Below are 17,456 nucleotides of genomic sequence, written 5' to 3' on the forward strand. Positions count from 1 at the left end.
CTGCTGCAGAAGCTTTAAACCGGAGAAAAAGTTTAACAACCCTGGCACATGGGAGGCAGAGACTCCCGTCAGCGTGCTCGGTGGGATGATTGACAGACAGAGAGGCCAGTAACTGACAGGCAGTGAGCGGTGACTAGTGACGGGCAGGAAGCCACTCAGATTATTACCTCCCCGCCTCTGCCTATCATGCACCCGAGTTATTAAACTTGTTTTTCTCCGGTATAAAGCTTCTGCAGCAGCCGCGGCCGGTACTTGCCATTGTCCCCCTAAATCAGTGTTTTTCAACCAGTGGCTCTTCAGCTGTTGCCAAAATACAACTCCCATCATGTCCTGCCAGCAGTGGATGATGGAAGTTGTAGTTTTGCAGCAAGTGAGGAGTCACATGTTGAAGAAGACTGCACTAAATAAACTCTCCTCCTAAATCTTTGTTTCCCAATCAGTGACTTTTCAGCTGTAGCCAAACTATAACTCCCATTATGCCCAGCCAGCAATGCATGGTGGGAGTTGTAGTTTTTTTTAGTAACTGGAAAGTCACATGTTAGAGAACACTGCACTAATAAACTGTCCCTCAAATCACTATTTCCCAACAAGTGACTGTTCAGTTGTTATCAAACTACAACTCCCATCATGTCCTGCTCGCAGTGCATATATGGAGTTGTAGTTGTTATGCAATTGGAAAGTAGGTTAGGAAACTAAATAAATAAAAAGTCCCACAAATCAGTTTCCCAACATGTGACTCTTATGCTGTTGCCAAAATACAACTCTCATCGTGTCCTGCTAGCAGTTTATGATAGGAGTTGTAGTTTTGCAACCATTGCCTCTAAACACTCCACAAAACACTGTTTTTATAGCCATGTTGAGCCACAGGACACTTGATTCCTCCCTCATCCACCCTTAGTATAGAGCACAGTGTATATTCTAGTTCTACTGTGGCTTATACAGAGGGCTGTGAAACAGCGACACCTTTGTCCTCAGTTTGTGTGTGGTCATGCAGCTCATTTCCACTGAAGTGAATGGAGTTGTAATACCAGACACAACCTAAGGACAGGGGTGGTGCTGTTTCTAGAAGAAGGCAGTTATGTTTGTCTAGTCCTTTTAAAAACCGACGGCGGTGTGAACAGAGTTATACATATGTTTGTAATTAGAAATCACAGTTGAGAATTGGCTAATTTCTAAAATCTGTTTGGGAAGAACCAGACATTTTAATGTTTAGAGTTTAATTTGAATACATAGATTGAACGAATAATCCAAAAGAAGAAGAAAAAAAAAAGTAAAAAAAAAATTTAATAAATAAAAAACACAGCAAATGAAATTTACCATGGGATAACAAATATTAAAAATGCATAAATGTACTTTCCTGATTTATTTAATTGTGCTAAAATATGTAAACCATTGTGTTATGTAAGAAATCTCATTAAATATAATCAAGGAGTAAAGCGCAAAAACGAAAAGAAAACTTTTTAATAATTCACCAGTTTTTTACCAAATTAATTCAAGACTGATTCGTATTGCTGAAATGGGGGAAATTTTGAAATTTTATTTTACGCCTTTTTGTTATTACTTTTATTTAGTTCCCATTTATTCATCTCATATTAACAAGGATTGAGGTATTTTATTTCCTTTCTATTCCCCAAAGCATGAATGAAACAAAATTTGCTGAAGGCCATGCTGTTTCCGTGACAATAGAATTCTTTGCCACGATGAGATGTGTTTATTAAAGTGGATCTGTCATGGCGTTTTAAAACATTTATCAGCAATAATATAGATTGAATAAAATACTAATTACAGTGCACAGCTATTAGCACACATAGCATTATTACTAACAAGCTATAAAAGAATCCTCCTCTTCTAGATAGTCCTTTGATGTTACGACTCTATGCATTATTTAGTAATGCAACTAGAGAATACTAAACTTCTCGTGCTTCGAGAACATGGCGGAGCCCTCCAACCTTCCTAATCCTAACCTAGTGGTTTGTACTACACGTGAAGCCCTATTTGAGATGTACAGCAGGTCTTCAAGAACATGGTGGAGCACATGAAGCCCCCAACCCTCCTAACACTAACCTAGTGGCTTTCAATACGTAAGTAGCCCTTGTTTAAGATGTAGATCCTCAAGAAAAAGGAGAAGCCCATGGAACCCTTCTACCCACCTGAATCTAACCTAGTGGCTTTTACTACACGTGGAGCCCTGTCTGAGATGTAGGTCTTCAAGAACATGGTAGAGCACATAGAGCCACCCAAACCTCCTAAACCTAACCTAGTGGCTTTCAATACATGGATAGCCCTTGTTTAAGATGCAGATGCTCAAGAACAAGGCAGAGCTCATGGAGCCCTCCAACGCTCCTAACCCTAACCTGGTGACCTACAATACATGTGGAACACTTTTAGAGATGTAGGTCCTTAAGAACAAGGAGGAGAACATGGAACCCTTTAACCCGCCTGATCTTACCCTGGTGGCTTGCAATACAAGTGGAGCCATGTTTGAGATGTAGGTCCTCAAGAACATGGCGGAGCACATGGAGTCCTCCAACCCCCTAATCTAGTTGCTTTCAATACATGGGGAGCCCTTGCTTTATATGTAGATCCTCAAGAACAAGGTAGAGCTCATGGAGCCCAAACCTCCTAATCCTAACCTGGTGGCTTGCAATATGTGTGGAGCCCTTGTTTAGGATCTAGGTCTCATAAACTTTTCTATTTACATACTCTGATATTAATGTCATATTCATTATTTATTTCCACTAGTAAAAGCTTAAGATTATGGCAGTAATGTTCTCAATTATTGTACAAGGAGTCCCTAATCATAAACCTTTAGAATTTTTAAAGGCGAAGTCTGGCTTCAGCCATTTTTTTTTCAAAAGAGCCGAGGAAGAGGTGGCTGCACATAACAACATGCACCTATGTCTCTGGCCCCAGGGCAGGGGTTCGCAGAGATAAGTTTGTAAAATGGAGTACCCCTTTAAGACATTGGGTGCTCTACATAGCAGAGCAATCTCCTTATACTCTGCACATGGGGTGCCCTGAGCCTAGTAACTCAGCTAGCCATAACCCTACTAGCTCTATCTTACTAGCCCTAAGTACAGAGTACTTGGTGGTTGCTGTATTGGCCCCATAAGCTTCCATTGGAATGGAGCCGTATTTGCCTTTATGTGTTTCAGCTTTTGAAACCATTCATGTATACATAGAAGAAAATTTATTCTGACTTCTGAAACATCACATTATCCCTGTCCCTAAACACATGAAGAGCCATAGAAAGATAACCCTCATACTGTAACAATACTATATACTGTACTGTACTGTAGATATGTCAGAGGACCCTGCCATTAACTCACGGATTAAATCGCTAATACAGACTATAATGTGAGATTTCTGAACAGGATGACCACTTTGACCGGACACCTTTAAGGACTGAGCTACCTTTAGCCATAAAGAATATAGAAATTTATTAGTATGTTTTTTAGCTTTGTGAGAAAACCGGAGATTCTGGAGAAAATCCACTCAAACACAAGGAGAACATAGTAACTCCATGCAGATGCTGATGTGAAGGGACTGAAACCTGAGGGCCGCAGCACTGCAGGACCACAGAGCTGTACACCGGGCCACCATACCGCCCATAGGACCATGACACATGGTGAGGATGGGATTAGGAATTTTCTGCATCTGATGTAGGAGACGACTCGTCATAAGAGGAGGAGGACAATGACGAAAACGAGGATGACATCTGCTGTGACAAGAGAAGAAGTTTAGAGCATACTCCAAGAACAAAGAGAAGAAATAATCCTGATACTCATCAATCATGGACTCACCGTCACCTCCAGGATGTCTCTAGGTGGTATAACAGGGGATCCCGGCCTATTTTGGAGCGTTCTCCATATGTGACTGGTAGATGAGAAGCCCCAGAACATCTTCTGACCCTCCGGTGGTATGGAAGATTTCTTGGCTTCTCTTTGGTATATTATGTGCTGCACAGGAACGGAGAACACAGGATCCATAAGTGGTGCCTGCAGAAGAGAAATAAATAGGTTAGGAAAGTCATCTCTACCCTAAGTTACCATCTAATGGACACTAGGAGAAGATTCCAGGTCATGAAGCATCTGCTATAGATTCTCTACCATCCTCCTCCCACCCAATGGCACTGAACCCTGATACTTACTGGTACCATAGAAAACAGAGGTGCTATTTCTTTAGCCACTAGCTTTGCCCAGTCAATATCAGCGAAGAACGGATGGTTCCAGATTGTGGTGGCAAATTCAAGACGCTTCTCTGAATTTTTGCACAGGAGCTGAAGAAAACCATAGAAAAAGCCTAAGAGTGAGGACATCCTACTATAAGTTTGTAACCATGAGTATACATCTCCTCATCCTTGAGAAGGAGCCATAACACAACTCCCTATAAAATACACCTCCTTACCTTCTCTAGGATGTCTACCAGATATTTGGAGAGGCCTTCTGGGTAAGTCCGATGGTCTTGGTGAACAGACTTCATTGTCCCAGTTGTCATTTTATAGACTATGAATGTGGGATTTCTGAACAGGATCACCACTTTGACCGGACACCTTTAAGGATTGAGCTACCTTTAGCTATAAAGAATATATAAATTTATTAGTATGTTTTTTAGCTGTGTGAGGAAACCGGAGATCCCGGAGAAAACCCACTTGAACACAAGGAGAACATAGTAACTCCATGCAGATGCTGCCGTGAAGGGGCCAAGCACTGCAAGACCACAGCGAGCCACCGTGCCGCCCATAGGACCATGACACATGGTGATTAGGAATTTTCAGCATCTAATGTAGGAGACGACTTATCATAAGAGGAGGAGGACGATGACGAAAACGAGGATGACATCTGCTGTGAGAAGAGAAGAATTTTAGAACATATTCCAAGAACAAAGAGAAGAAATAATCCTGATACTCATCAATCATGGACTCACTGTCACCAACAGGACTCTTATATCTCTAGGTGATAGAACCTGGGATCCTGCCTGACGTTGGAGCATTTTCCATGTGTGACTGGAAGATGAGAAGCCCCAGAACATCTTCTGACCCTCAGGTGGTATGGCAGGTTTCTTGGCTTCTCTTTGAGATATTATGTGCTGCACAGGAACGTAGAACACAGGATCCATAAGTGGTGCCTGCAGAAGAGAAATACAATGAGGTTATGAAAGTCACCTGCACCCCTTATATGTTAGTAAGTTACCATCTAATGGGCACTAGGAGAAGATTCCAGGTCATGAAGCATTTTCTTTAGATTCTCTACCAACCTCCTCACACCCAATGGCACTGAACCCTGATACTTACCGATGCCATAGAAAACGGAGGTGCTACTTCTTTAGCCATTAGCTTTGCCCAGTCAATATCGGCAAAGAATGGATGGTTCCGGATTGTGGTGGCAAATTCCAGGCGTTTCTCTGCATTTGTGCGCAGGAGCTGAAGAAAACCATAGAAAACGCATAAGGACATTGTACTATAAGTAACCGATGAGTTTACATCTCCTCATATCCTTGAGAAGGAGCCATAACAAGTCCCTATAAAATACACCTCCTTACCTTCTCTATGATGTCTACCAGATATTCGGAGCAGCCTTCTGGGTAAGTCTGACGGTCTTGGTTCACAGACTTCATTGTCCCAGTTGTCATTTTATACATCAGGACTCCAAGTGAAAACCAGTCAACAGAAGAATCATATGAATCCTGGTTGAAGACCTGTGAGCCAAAGAGAAGGAAAAATAATCAACAGGAAAAAGATGAAGATCAATATATTGGGGTTGTACAGGATTGGGGCGAAATCGCTGCTTTGTCTACAAACAGAGCCACATCTGTCCATAGGTGGTGTCTGGTATTGCAGAAGAAAATAGGGCTGAGTTGCAATATCAGATACAACCTGTAGACAAGTGTGGCTCTGTGTTTCGCAGAAAGCTGCCATTTTTTTTCCTAATTCCACATTTTTTTCCCTAATTCCTAATTTTTCCTAAGTCCTTTAATGGAAGGAGGTAAATAACTTGGTCCTTACCTCCGGTGCCATATAATTTTGAGCTCCAACACAACCCGAAGCTTTATTCTCAGCGGAGACATCAGTTGCACAGAGGCCGTAATCACCGATTTTAATATGGCCGGTGCTGTCCAGAAATATATTTTCTGGTGAGATGTCACTACGGGAAAGATGAAACATTCAATCAGTAAGTGGATACAGATGATTGAACAGCGCTGATGTTCAGGTTCGTAGGAACCATCTGTATTTGACTCCCCCAGTCTTCCCGTTCCGTGGGGAAGGGGGAGACAGCCCGAGTACCGCCTAGAAAACAGGAATACAGCGTAGGTAATAGGCTGTATCCCTGTTTTCCAGGCGGTACTCGGGCTGTCTCCACCTTTCCCACGGAACAGGAAGGCAGCGGGAGTCAAATGACGATGGTTCGGGTTCGTACGAACCTGAACCTTGGCCCTGTTCGATCATCTCTATTAGTGGATATAAAATACAATTGTGCTAAGAATAAAGCAGAATGCAATAGGTCTATTACCGGTGAATGACCCCCATGGTGTGAAGGTACTGGAGGCCGCAAATGATTTCTGCTGTTAAGAATCTGATAGGAAAAAAATATATATATATATATATAATTTAAAAAATATATATAATGTTCTATATACTATTATTACTATTATGATCACACAACGTATCTTTTGTATTAATCACGGCCGTGACTAATACAAAAGATACATTGCCATAGTCAGAAGGAATCCCGGCCGGAGTGTATACACATAGTATACACTCTGGCTTCGATTCTAACTGGCCGCACAGAAAACTGACATATCAGATTTGTGCGACTGATATTCATTGAATAAAGACAGCACAACGCTGAAAGCTCACACAATGGAGAGTGCGGCTCCATTGTGTGCTATGGTGAATTGGGATGTGGGCGCACACGGATGCACACGGATGCTCGCATCCCAATTCAGCACAAATGAAGTTCATCCGGCCGGTACTGCGGTATCCGCCGGAATGAACTTTACTGACACTGGCCGTTCTGTGATACGGCAGAGTCATAGAACGGCCAGTGTCATTTGATGTACACTACTATACTACATTTACGAATATACTACACTATATAAGGAGATCTATGTGAGGTAGTCTATCTAAATACTTCTTCTATAACCCATAGGCCTCTAGTACTTACCGGATGGTGTCCTCATCTAGTGGTGCCCTGGTGTTCAGAAAGTCAAAGAGATCTCCCCCACGCAGGTACTCCATCACATAACATAAGTAATCCTGTGCAAGAGAAAAAAGTCATTGCATTATTTGCCATTGTTATTTCTATTATTATATAGTTATATACAACAAATTTCTATGAGGATCGGTCTCTTACCACAGTCTGGAATGTAGCATATGAGGCAGTCAGAAACGGGCTCCCCCCGGCCAGCTCCAGCACCCGTTTCTCATCCATGGCTCTTTTTACGGCGGCGTACTTTAGCAATGGTCGTTTCTTGACCATTTTTATGGCTACCTGATGTCCTGTGGTGCGATCCGAGGCCAAAAACACCTAAATGTGAGATGAAAACAAGACACATGAGAAAGTATCAGGGATCAGAAGTGCGTAATGTGGGATTATGAGCAGAACAGGAACAAAAGCCTTGAGAAATAGAGGTAGAAACCTTTCCAAATGAGCCTTCTCCAAGTTTTTTATGGAATATGAAGCTGTCCACGCCTAGCGGCTTCAAGATGTTATGTAGCGGCGTAGACTGAACTGAGCTTCCTTTATCCTCTATCTTGGATCTTCTGATCCTTTTGTTTTCCCTTCCACTTGTGAAGGGATTGGAGGCCACCCCATTGTGCCCAGCAGGTGGGTCACAGGGTCGGGACCTTTTATTCCCCCTGATGTTAGGCGGACCAAATCCAAAAATTTTGGTACGAGCACTCATGCCCGAATATAAATGCCAGGCAAAAATTGCCAAGCTCAAGAGAAAAACAACTCCTCACTACGGATAACTCAGACCCGTATGTCAGGGTAGGATTCTATGAGCCTCAAGCCAACAGTGATGACATCACAACAAACAAGATCTATGACATCATGATACATACATACATACATACTCCCTCCATACTGGTATCAACAAACCAATCAATCATACCACTATACTGTATTATAAGTCCCAAATAATACCGACACACCATGTGAATACTTACTGCTACTAAGTCAAATACACCGTACAGTTTCCATAAAGAAATAACCATAGCTAACTCCCTTGTTGAAGTTTTTATGGGAACATTTCTTGGTACATGTATTAGATCAATTAGTTTTTGGAAAAAAAAAATTTCTGAGAAAAAAATGGAAATAAAAACAGCAATAACGCTGGTGTTTAATTTGCATTATTTCCCCACACTTCTTCTGGAGTAAGAATAACATTTCATCTATTATTATTATTATTACTTTTTATTTTCAGGTATTTTTTTAAACACTTTTATTTAAATGACCGTTATATAATGCACTGGTATACTGAGTATATGACAACATTATTGTTACCTGTCAGTGGTATATATGGGCATAGTATAGCCATGGCAGCCGCCATGGCAGCCCTGGAAACTTCCTAGGCTCCTAGTTGCCATGGCAACCATCAGTACACAGCAACTGCTATTGGCTATTGAGTGCCAATGGTGACAAGGAGCTATCTATAATGCAGGACTTACAGGAGACGTCTCTGACTGGACTCCTTCACTTCTTCTCCTCCTTCCAGTCCAGACCACTATGGCCACTTCCCCTGACGACTTCAGATATGCGGCTCAGACATCTGCGGACTCTGACTTCTATAAGACCCCCACACCCGACATATTATAGGCCTGACCCCTGAATAAGTCCATACATACCCCAATAATACATTTATTCCCAGGACCCTAGATACATTTATACCCCAATAAACTGAAGTCATTGCAGGACTCAATTACACACATAGAAGTCATAGCAGGACCCCCCATACACATAGTAGTCATAGCAGGACCCCCACATACACACACATACACATAGTAGTCATAGCAGGACCCCACATACACATAGTAGTCATAGCAGGACCCCCACATACACACACATACACATAGTAGTCATAGCAGGACCCCACATACACATAGTAGTCATAGCAGGACCCCCCATACACATAGTAGTCATAGCAGGACCCCCCCATACACATAGTAGTCATAGCAGGACCCCCCATACACATAGTAGTCATAGCAGGACCCCCATACACATAGTAGTCATAGCAGGACCCCACATACACATAGTAGTCATAGCAGGACCCCCACATACACACACATACACATAGTAGTCATAGCAGGACCCCCCATACACATAGTAGTCATAGCAGGACCCCCATACACATAGTAGTCATAGCAGGACCCCACATACACATAGTAGTCATAGCAGGACCCCCCCATACACATAGTAGTCATAGCAGGACCCCCACATACACATAGTAGTCATAGCAGGACCCCCCATACACATAGTAGTCATAGCAGGACCCCCACATACACATAGTAGTCATAGCAGGACCCCCCATACACATAGTAGTCATAGCAGGACCCCCATACACATAGTAGTCATAGCAGGACCCCCACATACACATAGTAGTCATAGCAGGACCCCCATACACATAGTAGTCATAGCAGGACCCCCACATACACATAGTAGTCATAGCAGGACCCCCCCACACACACACATACACATAGTAGTCATAGCAGGACCCCCCATACACATAGTAGTCATAGCAGGACCCCCACATACACATAGTAGTCATAGCAGGACCCCCCATACACATAGTAGTCATAGCAGGACCCCCATACACATAGTAGTCATAGCAGGACCCCCACATACACATAGTAGTCATAGCAGGACCCCCCCACACACACACATACACATAGTAGTCATAGCAGGACCCCCCATACACATAGTAGTCATAGCAGGACCCCCATACACATAGTAGTCATAGCAGGACCCCACATACACATAGTAGTCATAGCAGGACCCCCCATACACATAGTAGTCATAGCAGGACCCCCACATACACATAGTAGTCATAGCAGGACCCCCCATACACATAGTAGTCATAGCAGGACCCCCATACACATAGTAGTCATAGCAGGACCCCCACATACACATAGTAGTCATAGCAGGACCCCCCACACACACACATACACATAGTAGTCATAGCAGGACCCCCCATACACATAGTAGTCATAGCAGGACCCCCACATACACATAATAGTCATAGCAGGACCCCACATACACATAGTAGTCATAGCAGGACCCCCACATACACATAGTAGTCATAGCAGGACCCCCCCACACACATACACATAGTAGTCATAGCAGGACCCCACATACACATAGTAGTCATAGCAGGACCCCACATACACATAGTAGTCATAGCAGGACCCCACATACACATAATAGTCATAGCAGGACCCCCACATACACATAGTAGTGATAGCAGGACCCTCACATACACATAAGTCATAGCAGGACCCTCACATACACATAGTAGTCATAGCAGGACCCCCCCCACACATACACATAGTAGTCATAGCAGGACCCCCACATACACATAGTAGTCATAGCAGGACCCCCATACAACATAGTAGTCATAGCAGGACCCCCACATACACATAGTAGTCATAGCAGGACCCCCCATACACATAGTAGTCATAGCAGGACCCCCATACAACATAGTAGTCATAGCAGGACCCCCCATACACATAGTAGTCATAGCAGGACCCCCACATACACATAATAGTCATAGCAGGACCCCCACATACACATAATAGTCATAGCAGGACCCCACATACACATAGTAGTCATAGCAGGACCCCCACATACACATAGTAGTCATAGCAGGACCCCCACATACACATAGTAGTCATAGCAGGACCCCACATACACATAGTAGTCATAGCAGGACCCTCCCATACACATAGTAGTCATAGCAGGACCCCCACATACACATAATAGTCATAGCAGGACCCCCACATACACATAGTAGTCATAGCAGGACCCCCCATATACACATAGTCATAGCAGGACCCCCCATACACATAGTAATCTTAGCAGGACCCCCACATACACATAGTAGTCATAGCAGGACCCCCCACATACACATAGTAGTCATAGCAGGACCCCCCATACACATAGTCATAGCAGGACCCCCCATACACATAGTAGTCATAGCATAACCGACCCATACACATAATAGTCATAGCAGGACCCCCACATACACATAGTAGTCATAGCAGGACCCCCCATACACATAGTAGTCATAGCAGGACCCCCATACACATAATAGTCATAGCAGGACCCCCATACACATAATAGTCATAGCAGGACCCCCCCATACACATAGTAGTCATAGCAGGACCCCCACATACACATAGTAGTCATAGCAGGACCCCCCATACACATAGTAGTCATAGCTTGACCCCCCACACACATAGCAGTCATAGCAGGACCCCCACATACACATAGTAGTCATAGCAGGACCCCCCATACACATAGTCATAGCAGGACCCACCATACACATAGTAGTCATAGCATAACCGACCCATACACATAATAGTCATAGCAGGACCCCCACATACACATAGTAGTCATAGCAGGACCCCCCATACACATAGTAGTCATAGCAGGACCCCCATACACATAATAGTCATAGCAGGACCCCCCCATACACATAGTAGTCATAGCAGGACCCCCACATACACATAGTAGTCATAGCTTGACCCTCCACACACATAGCAGTCATAGCAGGACCCCCACATACACATAGTAGTCATAGCAGGACCCCAATACACATAGTAGTCATAGCAGGACCCCCACATACACATAGTAGTCATAGCAGGACCCCATATACACATAGTAGTCATAGCAGGACCCCCCACATACACATAGTAGTCATAGCAGGACCCCCACATACACATAGTAGTCATAGCAGGACCCCCACATACACATAGTAGTCATAGCAGGACCCCCATACACATAGTAGTCATAGCAGGACCCCCCATATACACATCATAGTCATAGCAGGACCCCCAATACACATAGTCATAGCAGGAGCCCCCCATACACACATAGCAGTCATAGCAGGACCCCCCATACACACATAGTAGTCATAGCAGGACCCCCACATACACATAGTAGTCATAGCAGGACCCCCACATACACATAGTAGTCATAGCAGGACCCCCCCCCACACACACACATACACATAGTAGTCATAGCAGGACCCCCCATACACATAGTAGTCATAGCAGGACCCCAATACACATAGTAGTCATAGCAGGACCCCCACATACACATAGTAGTCATAGCAGGACCCCCCATACACATAGTAGTCATAGCAGGACCCCCACATACACATAGTAGACATAGCAGGACCCCCACATACACATAGTAGTCATAGCAGGACCCCCATATACACATAGTAGTCATAGCAGGACCCCCATACACATAGTAGTCATAGCAGGACCCCCACATACACATAGTAGTCATAGCAGGACCCCCAACATATACATATATTAGTCATAGCAGGACCCCCATACACATAGCAGTCATAGCAGGACCCCCCACATACACATAATAGTCATAGCACGACCCCCCACATACACATAATAGTCATAGCAGGACCCCCAATACACATAGTCATAGCAGGACCCCCCATACACACATAGTAGACATAGCAGGACCCCCCCCCACATATACATAGTAGTCATAGCAGGACCCCCCCCCACACATATACATAGTAGTCATAGCAGGACCCCCCCATACACATAGTAGTCATAGCAGGACCCCATATACACATAGTAGTCATAGCAGGACCCCCCATACACATAGTAGTCATAGCAGGACCCCATATACACATAGTAGTTATAGCAGGACCCCCACATACACATGGTAGTCATAGCAGAACCCCCACATACACATAGTAGTCATAGCAGGACCCCCACATACACATAGTAGTCATAGCAGGACCCCCTATACATACACACAGAGTAGTCATAGCAGGACCCCCACATACACATAGTAGTCATAGCAGGACCCCCACATACACATAGTAGTCATAGCAGGACCCCTATATTATACCTCCCAACTTTTGCTGAGAGGAAAGAGGGACAGTCACGGCAATGCACCACACCCCCTATAGCCACGCCCTCCCCATAACCACACCCCCATAGCCACACCCTCATATCCACGTCACCTATTACCATTATATAAAAAACAAATATCACCACATCATGACTTACCCCCCATATACCATTACTACGTAACATCCACTATACAAAGACCAGTATCTCCACTACACTGACCTATACAGAGGTAGATACAAATGCTGCTCAGGCTCTTTACACCACATACGTGATTATAGTACAGCTACAGTCAGTGACTCACAGGGGGCGTCTTCTCTGATCGGAATTGCTCACTTTCTCTCTTCTTTTCCATCTGGTACAGGCCATCATGAAAACCACTTCTGGCAATGCCTCGTCCCTGAAGAATCTGCCAGACAAATATTTTAGGCTTTTTGCTTTTGCACGATCCTCACCATCTATACAAAGTCCCCATCTATATTGCTCTGCACTGTAACAGTGCTCACTCTATTCCACCCTGTAGTGTTTAGGCCTACTGTGGACCCTCAAATAGTACTTAGGCCCCTCTGTGCCCTCATATAGTAGATACACCCCCTCTGTGCCCTCATATAGTAGATAAGCCACCTCTGTGCCCCCCATATAGTAGATACGCCACCTCTGTGCCCCCCATATAGTAGATACGCCACCTCTGTGCCCCCCATATAGTAGATACCCCACCTCTGTGCCCTCATATAGTAGATACCCCACCTCTGTGCTCTCATATAGTAGATACCCCACCTCTGTGCCCTCATATAGTAGATAACCCACTTCTGTGCCCTCATATAGTAGATAAACCACCTCTGTGCCCTCATATAGTAGATACACCACCAGAGCTGGTGGAGATAAGCACAGGGGCACAGAGCTGGTGGAGATAAGCACAGGGGCACAGAGCTGGTGGAGATAAGCACAGGAGGCACAGAGCTGGTGGAGATAAGCACAGGGGCACAGAGCTGGTGGAGATAAGCACAGGGGCACAGAGCTTGTGGAGATAAGCACAGGGGCACAGAGCTGGTGGAGATAAGCACAGGGGCACAGAGCTGGTGGAGATAAGCACAGGGGCACAGAGCTGGTGGAGATAAGCACAGGAGGCACAGAGCTGGTGGAGATAAGCACAGGGGCACAGAGCTGGTGGAGATAAGCACAGGGGCACAGAGAGCTGGTGGAGATAAGCACAGGGGGCACAGAGCTTGTGGAGATAAGCACAGGGGGCACAGAGCTGGTGGAGATAAGCACAGGGGCAAAGAGCTGGTGGAGATAAGCACAGGGGGCACAGAGCTTGTGGAGATAAGCACAGGGGCACAGAGCTGGGGAAGTAGGGGGGATAAGCACCATGCACAGCTGAGGGACACCTGACAGACCCCCCTCCCTGGAGCACTCACCACTGCTCTGCTCTCCATCCCTTCAGGCTGATGTAGGTCATGTGCCCTGGACCCCGGCAGCCTCCTCCTCCGGCACCAGCTCTCACTGCCAGGTATTGATACTGTATAGGGGGCGCACCACAGAGCTGTGTTAATCTGGCCCTGGCAGGAGCTATGGGGGAGAGAGCGGCCTCTTGTGGCCGGAGGCAGAATGACGCCTTTGGTCACAAGAGTTAGCAGAGCAGGAAGCCGATGTTTCCTGCTCTGCCAGTGTAAGTGAGGTGCGGGGGGCGGCGGGACAAATGGGGGCTGTACCGGGACAGCGGGACATGGTTCCAAAATCGGGACGGTCCCGCTGAAACCGGGACAGTTGGGAGGTATGCCCTATATACACATAATAGTCATAGCAGGACCCCCCACATACACATAGTAGTCATAGCAGGACCCCCCACATACACATAGTATTCATAGCAGGACCCCCCATACACATAGTAGTCATAGCAGGACCCCCACATATACACATAGTAGTCATAGCAGGACCCCCACACATACACATAGTAGTCATAGCAGGACCCCCACATACACATAATAGTCATAGCAGGACCCCCCACATACACATAATAGTCATAGCAGGACCCCCCATACACATAGTAGTCATAGCAGGACCCCCCACATACACATAATAGTCATAGCAGGACCCCCACATACACATAGTAGTCATAGCAGGACCCCCCATACACATAGCAGTCATAGCAGGACCCCCCACATACACATAGTAGTCATAGCAGGACCCCCACATACACATAGTAGTCATAGCAGGACCCCAATACACATAGTAGTCATAGCAGGACCCCCCCCCCCCCCACATACACATAGTAGTCATAGCAGGACCCCTATACATACACATAGTAGTCATAGCAGGACCCCCACATACACATAGTAGTCATAGCAGGAACCCCACATACACATAGTAGTCATAGCAGGACCCCCACATACACATAGTAGACATAGCAGGACCCCCACATACACACATAGTAGTCATAGCAGGACCCCCCCATACACATAGTAGTCATAGCAGGACCCCCATACACATAGTAGTCATAGCAGGACCCCCACATACACATAGTAGTCATAGCAGGACCCCCCCATACACATAGTAGTCATAGCAGGACCCCCCCATACACATAGTAGTCATAGCAGGACCCCCCATATACACATAGTCATAGCAGGACCCCCACATACACATAGTAGTCATAGCAGGACCCCCCCACACACATAGTAGTCATAGCAGGACCCCCATATACACATATTAGTCATAGCAGGACCCCCACATACACATAGTAGTCATAGCAGGACCCCCATATACACATAGTAGACATAGCAGGACCCCCACATACACATAGTAGTCATAGCAGGACCCCCATATACACATAGTAGACATAGCAGGACCCCCACATACACATAGTAGTCATAGCAGGACCCCCACATACACACACATACACATAGTAGTCATAGCAGGACCCCACTTACACATAGTAGTCATAGCAGGACCACCACATACACATAGTAGTCATAGCAGGACCCCCACATACACATAGTAGTCATAGCACGACCCCCCACATACACATAGTAGTCATAGCACGACCCCCCACATACACATAGTAGTCATAGCAGGACCCCCACATACACATAGAAGTCATAGCAGGACCCCCACATACACATAGTAGTCATAGCAGGACCCCCCACATACACATAGAAGTCATAGCAGGACCCCCCATATACACATAGTCATAGCAGGACCCCCACATACACATAGTCATAGCAGGACCCCCCATATACATAGTAGTCATAGCAGGACCCCCATACACATAGTAGTCATAGCAGGACCCCCCATACACATAGTAGTCATAGCAGGACCCCCACATACACATAGTAGTCATAGCAGGACCCCCACATACACATAGTAGTCATAGCAGGACCCCCATACACATAGTAGTCATAGCAGGACCCCCACATACACATAGTAGTCATAGCAGGACCCCCACATACACATAGTAGTCATAGCACGACCCCCCATACACATAGTAGTCATAGCAGGACCCCCACATACACATAGTAGTCATAGCAGGACCCCCCACATACACATAGAAGTCATAGCAGGACCCCCATACACATAGTAGTCATAGCAGGACCCCCACATACACATAGTAGTGATAGCAGGACCCCCACATACACATAGTAGTCATAGCAGGACCCCCACATACACATAGCAGTCATAGCAGGACCCCCATATACATAGTAGTCATAGCAGGACCCCCATATACACATAGTAGTCATAGCAGGACCCCCCATATACATAGTAGTCATAGCAGGACCCCCACATACACATAGTAGTCATAGCAGGACCCCCATATACATAGTAGTCATAGCAGGACCCCCATATACATAGTAGTCATAGCAGGACCCCCATACACATAATAGTCATAGCAGGACCCCTATATATATATATATATATATACATACACACATACATACATAGACCAGGATTCATCACAGGGTTCATGATAGAAACTGGTGTGAACTTCCCCCAGCAACCAATCACAGCTTAACTTTCATTTTACCGAAACCGAGCTGTGATTGGTTCCTTTGGACAGTTTACAATCAACCCCCCCACCCCCATGTCTCATCCCTGGCTCCTCCTCTCAAACTAACCATGTCCTCCTGTGAGGGAAGCCTGGGAGCCTGTCCTCAGGGGGAGGAGCCATCACACAGGGGGATGGATGGATAGGAGATAGATAGATAGATAGATAGATAGATAGATAGATAGATAGGAGATAGATAGATAGATAGATAGATAGATAGATAGGAGATAGATAGATGGATAGATAGATAGATAGATAGATAGATAGATAGATAGATAGATAGATAGATAGGAGATAGATAGATAGATAGAT

The 17,456-nt window shown here is 45.3% G+C and overlaps 1 protein-coding gene across 4 annotated transcripts; it reads right to left on the reverse strand.

The window, feature by feature from the left end:
* Positions 1 to 1,523: 1,523 nt before the first annotated feature.
* On the reverse strand, positions 1,524 to 17,081 carry LOC138789447 (protein kinase C delta type-like). 4 transcript variants are annotated; one of them, XM_069968095.1, is made up of 11 exons: positions 17,038 to 17,081; positions 7,353 to 7,526; positions 7,164 to 7,255; positions 6,510 to 6,572; positions 6,005 to 6,143; positions 5,542 to 5,697; positions 5,294 to 5,422; positions 4,408 to 5,127; positions 4,151 to 4,279; positions 3,804 to 3,998; positions 1,524 to 3,718 (listed from the first exon to the last, which is right to left on the reverse strand). In XM_069968095.1, the coding sequence occupies exons 2-8, from the start codon at positions 7,476 to 7,478 to the stop codon at positions 4,915 to 4,917; spliced, it is 918 nt and encodes a 305-aa protein (XP_069824196.1). In that variant the 5' UTR covers positions 7,479 to 7,526; positions 17,038 to 17,081; the 3' UTR covers positions 1,524 to 3,718; positions 3,804 to 3,998; positions 4,151 to 4,279; positions 4,408 to 4,914. The 4 variants fall into 4 exon arrangements, with proteins under 4 accessions (XP_069824196.1, XP_069824195.1, XP_069824193.1 ...); XM_069968094.1 differs by lacking the exon at positions 17,038 to 17,081 and adding an exon at positions 8,508 to 8,586; XM_069968092.1 differs by lacking the exon at positions 17,038 to 17,081 and adding an exon at positions 7,639 to 7,976.
* Positions 17,082 to 17,456: the final 375 nt, after the last annotated feature.

The sequence above is a fragment of the Dendropsophus ebraccatus genome, chromosome 4 (assembly GCF_027789765.1).
Source record: "Dendropsophus ebraccatus isolate aDenEbr1 chromosome 4, aDenEbr1.pat, whole genome shotgun sequence".
NCBI lineage: Eukaryota > Metazoa > Chordata > Amphibia > Anura > Hylidae > Dendropsophus > Dendropsophus ebraccatus.